We start from the raw sequence: 8655 nt of genomic DNA, 5'->3' as shown, positions 1-8655 counted from the left end.
TTTTGCATAACCATATTTGTTTATTACCAGATTATTGCAAGCAGGTTTCTAGCTGTATAGAAGAACAGAACAAAAACAGAACTAAAGCGAGAACCTGGGTTTAACATCAGAAATGACTGGATATCTTTTTATCCTGAGTATCCATCAATTTACCTTTCGCTCAAAAGCACATACACACACAGTGTGTGGAATGATCTGTACAATAAATATTCATACCTGCTTCACATGCCACTTTTTAAGTTACAACAGTGTAATGAAAATGTACATGGACACACACGAGATACATGTGAGGGGGAATAGATAGTCAAAGGATGAAAGCTGTGCAGTTTGTTGGGCAAGAAGCACACACACATAAAACACAGGTAGCACAGATTTAAATAAAGCACCATCTATTAAAAGCCTGGTGTCTTACTGCAAAGTGCAAAAATGAAGACTTTACATGACAAGCCCAGGAAGAGCTTCTTCCTTTAAGTCCCCCACAGCAACAGATCTCAAGCACGCACGCACACACAGGTCAACTGCTATAAAAAAAATGTAGGAAGTAAATCATCTTTATTCATTTTATAAATATTCCCCATGTAGCTACTGTTAACCAAACAGAATCAAAAACAGTGTTTTCACACATGGTTGTGTACCTGCAGCCACACTGTGCTGGCAGAGGTAAACCCCATTCACATCTGTCATTTTCTGTTCACTCCATGTAGAACCTGGGCTTAACAGTGCAGTGCAGCAGTGTTTCCATTAAGGTTGGGTGATATGACGGTATATACCGTGCAACGGTAGAAATGTGTCCACCGGTAAAGATCTGGCAATACCGTTTCCACTGCGGGAGCTATCCCTTAGTGTCTCTGCTATGTATTCGGGGCAGGCTATGTAGCGAATCAGGGCTGGATCCTTGCGTGATATCGTGATCTCGCAAATCCAGCTGCCTCACAAGGTAGTGTGATTCGAGCAGCAGGACTGCTTACCACGTTCTCACTTGAGGTGAGAGCGACAGTTGGTGATGGTGGCTCTAAGCTGGTTTGCCAACCGCTGCAGAAGAGGAGACTGACAAGAAAACATGGAGGAGGAGAGTGAAATTGTAAATGCAGAGCAGGAGGAGTCGTTTTTGTTTGTATGGAAGTTCCAAATAATAGAAGAAAATAATCAAATGTGATGAAGTACGGTTATTTTAAACCATTTCTTAATTGAATTTACAGAACAATTACTGTATCGTTATATATACTGTTACAGTGATATAAAATTACATACAGTATACCGTGTTAGAAGATTTTGGCCATATCACCCACCCCCAGTTTCCATCAGTAGTGAGCCTGCAGAGTTAATGCCAACACTGTCAAAATGAATGAAAGTGAATTACAAAATGTTCTTCTTCCACCACCGTTACCAAAAAGTACTGTACAGATGAAAGGATAATCCTGGTTTATTATAATCTGGGTAGTTTTGGCCATCATTTATATCCGTTATGATAACATTACACTTACTGAAGTAATCGCTGAGAACACGGTGACATCACTACAATACAATGAAATCTGACAGGGCAAGACACACGAGCAGTCAGACCACCACTTTATTCTGAGGCAAAACCAAAAGTGAGTGCACCCAAAAAAAATCATAATCATCATAATCCCTCTTTGCACAGAAAAACTGAGTGTAGTAAAGAGGGTCAAAATTGAAGCAGGAAGTCTGTCTGTAAACTGTGCTGGATGTTTACAGTGGAGAGTTTGGGTCATTATTTTATAGTCCATCGTCTTTTTGTCTTCCCAATCAGCTTGACTAACCTGTGGGTTACCACATGCTTGCCATATCTGACTTCTTTTTAATCATGTCACCGTGTTCACAGATACATGGTGAGCACAGTGTTATTATTACCAATAGAAATTTCAGCCATCACCACGAAAATAAGACCCAGGTTGTAATAAACAGGAAGTACACTTGAACTCGTTTGTTAAATCAGCCACGACAGCCTCATATACTGCAACCAGCACAGTTGAGTGCAGACTGAGTTCAGTTTGATTTGGTTCAGTGGAGATGGGACGTGCATGTTAATCAGAATAGCTGCTCTGTTTGGATCAGCACCATTCCAGCGGCAGTAATGTGTTGTTGACCCTGACTGTTCAGTGTTCGGTTTATAGCCCTGCTCAGCCCACTTTGTTTGAACCCTGTCTGGTTCAGCTGTAGTCACCACCACGTTCTTCACTGTCACAGTGATTTGTTGTGTTTAATCCTCCAGCCCACCAGCTGGCGCTCTAATCACCAACTACTACTGTTTGCTGTAACTGCACAGAATGCTGGGGTCAGTAATGGGTTCTCAGCATTAGCCTAGCAACATTTAGTGTTGCTACGTTTCTCTGCTGACATTTAGTGCTGGTGCATGTCACAAGTTCAAAACCAAATCTCCTCTGAGCGGGCTTATGTCTGGGCCTCCGGCAGGGACCGGCCAGGCTCACATGGCACAGAGGGCCCAGCCACTACTAGTCCATTTGTGCTGCGACATAGTAGAGCCTTGGTTGCTGTGGCGGAGGTTGTTGATGAGGAAGCACTGCCACCAGTTATGGTACTGTTGAGGTTCCGGTAGGGCCGCTGCCGTGGTAACGAAGCCCTTCGTCGGGGGGCAGGCACGGCAGCTGAATCACGGAGGCACACTGAGGGGAAACTCAGACCCACCAGACAACAGCCCGGACAGGAAATTACCTCATCCTGCTCAGAGGTACCACTAGGGTCAGAGGACAGGACATGGGCTCCGCTGTAACCATTAGCCCGCCCTCCTTCACCCCACTGCACTTGCTGGCCAATCACAAGGACTGAGCCGTTGTTGTTGTCCAGTCGTGGCAAAGAAGGCAAGGAGGGCGGCCCGTTGGAGATGGGAAGTCGCCGACCATTGGTCTGTAAGGAGGAGGAGGACGTGAAGGTGAGCAGGGGTCTTCCAGGTGTAGAGTCCAAGACTCCCTCTGCTGGCTCTGGAGACTTGGTACAGTCCATGGGTTCTGTTAGACACACACTCTCCTCCTCCTCCTCTTCCTCCTCCTCCACTAACCGCTCCAGAGACACCATCTCCAGCTCCACAGGAAGACCCAAATCCTTTCCCATTCCATCCTCCTCGTTTAACAGCTCTCTCTTCTCAGTTATCTCCATATGCTCTACCTGCAGCCCTTCATGTAGCTTTTGTGACACCCCTGTCTTCTTCCTCATGTCACCCTCCACATCCCCCCAAGTCCCTCCTTGAATCGCCGCCACTCTGATGTCCTCGTCCTTTTCTGCCTCCTTCCCCTCCGTGTCTCTTAGCAAGGCTACAGTCCGGCTGAGCTCTGGGGTACAGGGGAGCGACTGGCATCTCCTCGGCGGTGCTCGTGTCCCCAGCATCCCTCTGAGAAGGTGGGGGGAGGCACACGGGTCGCGAAGTGCAGGGAGGGTGAAGGTCAGGGAGATGACGGACTTGCTGGGCGTGTCTAAGAGTTTACACCGCCCCCCGTTCAGGTCTTGTCTGAGAGAGAAGGGGTTAACCCGCGCAGGGGTCCCGAGGAGAGGAGGGGTCAGGGTTGCCGGGGGTAACATGTCCGACTGGCTCCTCGCTAAGCCTTGCCGTTGCTGGCTGCGGTCACCGGGGTGACAAGGAGAGCTGCAGCGGCGATACGGGCTGACGTCTACCGCAACTGGCTCTGAGCAAGGGAGGGAGGGAGATAGACGTGAGGGCGGTGGAAAATGAACAAGAGTCAGATAATGTGACAGACCAAAAGAGGTAGAAAATACAAATGTAACCGGGAATGTGTAACACACACTGCCAGCAGTGTTTGTTGGATTGCACGATCAAACTGGCGGTATGGACTCATTAGGGTTGAAGGTTTTCCCATGATTTTAAAATTCCTATATGGTGTTCTTGGTATTATATGGTACTATTATTAGTAGAATAACAATTCCCTTTAAAAGTACGCTTTGAGGTGGAAAAAACACCAAACTATCCAGATCTGTTTCATCCTCTTTTTCATCATATTCTCTTAGCAGTTTTAATCACAGGCTGTATGGTATTAATTCTGTGGTACTGTTAATGAGGTTTGGAGAAGAAGGTGTCTTTGTTTTAGTACTGTCAATACTTAAAATAAATAAATAAATGAATTGCAAAAAAATAAAAAATAAAAGTAGGGCAGCTGCAGGGAGACGTCCTTGCCACTGCTCCTCCAGTGGGGTTAAAGGAGCAAAACATCAATCCACATCAGTCCAATGTTATCAGTGGCTACATCACAGCTGCACAGTTATTCAGAAATAATGCACACCCTCTGGCTAATCAGAATGTTGGCCATCTATGCTATTTTATATCTATGATGCATTTCCCTCCCATTCCTCCTCCAGCACTACACTATGCTGAAAATTTAGATCAATGATGGGGGACAGATCAGAGTATTCAGGAAAAAGATCACCTAGCCTTGTGTGAGCAACCATACCGACAGTGCTGTAAAAAAAAAACCTAAAAAAAAAAACCATACATTTAATGAATGCATTTAAAAAAAAATCATTAATTTGATCCTTTTACCGAGTGAAACGGAACTCTCTCTCTCTTCTTCTCTCTCCATGCCCTCCAATGTCAGGACAATGTCAGAGAACGAGGGACGCCTCTCTGCACTCATCTGAAAACAACACAAGGAAAAAGTTCCACGTGTACAATGACGTTAATGACTGAGTATCTTAAGATCAATAAAACTTTGTCAGAGACATGCTGTCAACAAAGACACACTGGCTCAGATAGTCCATGAATGGTTATGACAAATGAGAGTCTGTGTGTACTTACATTACAGCAGGTGACAGCGAGGCTAAAGAATGCAGGTGGACAATCCCCAACCATGTTCTCAAAAGCATCCACGTCCAGACCAAAGTCCTACACACACACACACACACACACACACACACACACACACACCCACACACCCACGTTTCAGTGACTCAGTGTACTATAGTGATTCCTTCATGTCTTGTTGCTGTGTGACTGCATATCAAGTATTAAAAATAATGCTACTGTTTTAACAAACGTTATTTGTAGCCTCTATGGTTACATAGAGGCTACAAATGAAGGTTACACACACAGGCATAGACCCCTTCAGTGATGAACTCTTCAGGTCCTCTCACTGCAGACTGAAGACTAGTTTTATCTGGCTCAACAAACCGTAACTAGTTGCCCCCCCCCCCTTTGCAGACGCCTACCTCTGTCCTGGGTAAGAAGTCAGGATCAGCTTCAATCCGGGCGATGATCTCACACAGGATGATGCCGTACGCAAACACATCCACCTGAGCAGAGCAGAGGAAGTCACTTCTGTCCTGGGCTTTAGCTGTGATCATGCACACACAGGTTGGGGCTCAAACTAGATTTCACACAGTAGTAAACTGCAACCTTATGGGTAGTAGAGGTCTGGTACCAGGTTCTGGGTTAAAGCTGCCGGTATTTGTGTCAATACTCTGTGAAAATCTCCCTGATTTTGTTTTAGTGCCCAATATTGCCTTCATATTGTTATGAAGATGTTCAGTGGGAATGATCAGTGCCTGCACTACTAATTGGCTTTGTGTTTGCTGTTTTTCACGTTTTGCTTTGTGCATGTTTTCACCTTTAAAAAAAAAAAGTTTAATCAGGATCCCAGTGTGAAGTGCGTGTAGCATAAAAATCATCCCCACGTAAGAATGTGGAGTGAAGGGTGCCTCCCCTGCACAGGTGTTAGGTATTTGAATCTATCAAAACGATCTCATTGGTGCGAGTGGCTGGGTGGTTGTCCCTATAAAGGCAGCAGAGCAAAGTGGGCGTGCAGAGAGTCTTCCCAACGCCGAGCAGAGAGGATCACCGGACTGTCCGTTGGTGAGAGCTGGCCAAGACAATTGTGTAGCTGGAGCGCCCCCGGGTGGAAAGGAAAGAAAGACCCTGTGTTCTTTTTAAACTGCAAAGCCTGGTTTCTTCTTTTTACTACAACTGATTTTAAATGGAAGAATGATTTTTAAGACTGGCTGTGGACAGGATTAGCCCTCAGAAGATTTTATGTGCACAATAAACTACCGACCATCTTGTGGAGCAATGTCTGTAGATTTTGAAGGAAGGAGCTCCAGCAACTGACAGGAGCCACTAGCCAGGATACGGCCAACCTGCCTAAGGCATCCAGCTGCTGGAAGGTAACACCCTTCATTCTGCAGACCAGGACCTGCCTAGGTGGGCTCTCATATTTTTTTTTTTTTTTTTTTTTTTTTGATAAACAAGTGTGACTGAAAATAAACACATTGAAGCTCTATTAACTAATCACACCATTTTCCTGTGCCATAGAGCCTGTACCAGTTGCAGTTCAGCTTGAGCCGAAATTCCCCCCCGCCCTGCCGTTACCACACTACAGTCCCCATTCCTCACTGATCTTGTGATTTTGAAAAAACCCCTCTCATTTAGACCTTTATTTCAGAGTTGTTATGGTGGTTTTATATCTGGTCATTCTTAGGACTCCTTAATCAAAAGTACACTGCAGCCTCTGTTTAACTCCTCCAAATCCCAAAATCTCACCAAAGCTCAGTCAGTGTTAAAACCCAACAAACTTTGTTGAGACAAAAGAAAAGGAAAAATGTAAACAAGGTTTTCCTTTTAGGAACCCAATTTCTTTATTTCTTCTTCCTGTACATCAGAAAGTAAAGGTTATATTTTTGATGACTACTATCCAAACTTCCATCAAATCAAACTGCTCTGCTCTCCATAACTGATATTTCTATGATTGATACTAATGAATACATTATCTTCCAAACCACTGTCCTGCATCAACCAGAAATAATCCATACATATTCATACAACTGGGATGCATTCAAACACCACTTCTTTGCAACTAACGCAGGCTGATGTAGGACAACCATACTTTTTGCATTCTCTGTGGTAGTTTTTGAACAGAACTTTAAGTTTGTGGGTAAAGTGTAAAATAACGGACTAACTTTCCATAGTAAACATACCGTATGTGAAAGACTGACAGTGTCTCTGTTTATAAGATGATGGTTTTCTTGTCTTTTGTTTACCTCATCATGTCTACAGGTACGTATTAACTTTAAAGTGAGATTATGTCATTTTTGCTGAACAATTTTTCTTTATTTCCCAAGATTCTCTTGAGTCAATTGCTTTAATGACATGATCATGAGGCAACCTGAGAGCGAGTGAAATGGTTTTCCTGGTGAAGTACTGTGTGTTTAGTTCTTGATTTATGTTAGAGAGATACTGCTGTGTTTTATTGCTTAGAATTCAGCTTTTTATTTGTAAGAGGAAGAACGTGTTACTTCTTCTTTCAAAAGTTACATAGTGTTGCATTAATACTGTACAGAACTCCAGTAGGTGTTTGCATGAGCTGCGCAGAAACCAAAGACAAAGCAGGTTTACCTTCTCGTCGTACAGCTCTCCTCTCAGAACTTCAGGGGCCATCCAGTAGGGGGAGCCCACGATGGCCAGAGGCTGCTTCCCCACACCATCACTGCAAAGAAACTAGAGTCACTACACTTAGCTAGTGCTATGATTTTAATGATATTTTACAATGCACTTTATGATCTAAAAATAGTCCCCAGACCCCACTGTACACTTTGTTGAGCTTGTAATGTTCAGTTTTGTTCACACTGTGCTTTTATTTAATGACTTGTTGTTGTATTGGATCTTTTTTTTTCATGCCCTTTTACATGCACAGGGAACTAAATATTAGAAACACCTCTGTGCCAATAATTACTTCATAAATTAAGGAATAATTTAAAAAATAAATGAAAGAATGTATTAATCTCCAGTGTGGGATAAAAACCTGCTTCTGCACAAGAGGTAATTCATCGACATACAATGCACAAAACACAGGCCGAGATGGGTTAAGCACTGACCTCTGACCCCAATCATACATAACCTCTTATTAGAGAAACAGATTTCTACTGGTATTAGTAAGTGTTTCACTTGCCCCCCTCAGTGTTAGAATCAATCAGCTATCAGCTCATAACGCTTTAACCTCTGCCTCTTAATATTTGAGTTAGACATGATCTATTGACAAATAATTAACAATTACTCATCTATTACACAGTGTCTGCCAGCTGTGGTTACACATACTGTAAGGCTCACAGACAATATTTTCTATTTATTTTTTATCTTTTATTTTTCTTTCTTTTATCATTCTAGCTAAGAATGACATCAGACTTTCTTGCTCTATACAAAAAACTAGTCCATGCATATGTTACTTCTAAGCTGTATAAATGCAATGCCTTATTATCAGGCTGCCCCAATAAGTCCCTTAAGACTCTCCAGTTGATCCAGAATGCTGCGGCACGTGTACTGACAAGAACTAGGAGCTCTATCAAGCTCCTCTCCTGTGGAATCAGGTCCTAGTTTGGGTTCGGGAGCCAGTCACCATCTCCACATTTAAGAGTAGGCTTAAGACTGTCCTTTTTGATAAAGCTTATAGTTAGGGCTGGCTCAGGTAAGTCCTGAACCATCCCTTAGTCAAAACCTAACACGGCAGCGGCGGATGGCCGCCCACCATTGAGTCTGGTTCTGTCCAAGGTTTCTGCCTCTTAAAAGGACGTTTTTCCTTGCCACTGTCGCCAAATGCTTGCTCATGGTGGGATTTGTTGGGTCTCTGTAAATAATATTATAAAGAGTTCGGTCTAGACCTGCTCTGTAGGAAAAGTGCAATG

At 43.6% G+C, this 8655-nt stretch overlaps 1 protein-coding gene across 5 annotated transcripts in view; it reads right to left on the bottom strand.

Annotated features, from left to right (window-relative positions):
• Positions 1–8655, bottom strand: part of LOC122873255 (dual specificity testis-specific protein kinase 2-like) — a 29174-nt gene continuing 20519 nt past the window's right edge. For all 5 annotated transcript variants that reach the window (XM_044189725.1, XM_044189720.1, XM_044189724.1 and 2 more), the window contains 5 exons: positions 7373–7463; positions 5194–5277; positions 4784–4870; positions 4529–4622; positions 1–3659 (listed from right to left, as the gene is read on the bottom strand). In XM_044189725.1, the coding sequence (XP_044045660.1) occupies positions 2413–3659; positions 4529–4622; positions 4784–4870; positions 5194–5277; positions 7373–7463 (1603 nt within the window). In that variant the 3' untranslated portion in view covers positions 1–2412. The remainder of the gene's footprint in view (positions 3660–4528; positions 4623–4783; positions 4871–5193; positions 5278–7372; positions 7464–8655) is intronic.

Source organism: Siniperca chuatsi, linkage group LG3 (genome assembly GCF_020085105.1).
Source record: "Siniperca chuatsi isolate FFG_IHB_CAS linkage group LG3, ASM2008510v1, whole genome shotgun sequence".
Classification (NCBI taxonomy): Eukaryota; Metazoa; Chordata; class Actinopteri; order Centrarchiformes; family Sinipercidae; genus Siniperca; species Siniperca chuatsi.
Note: the sequence above shows the minus strand (reverse complement) of the source record. Positions and strands in the feature narration are given on the sequence as shown.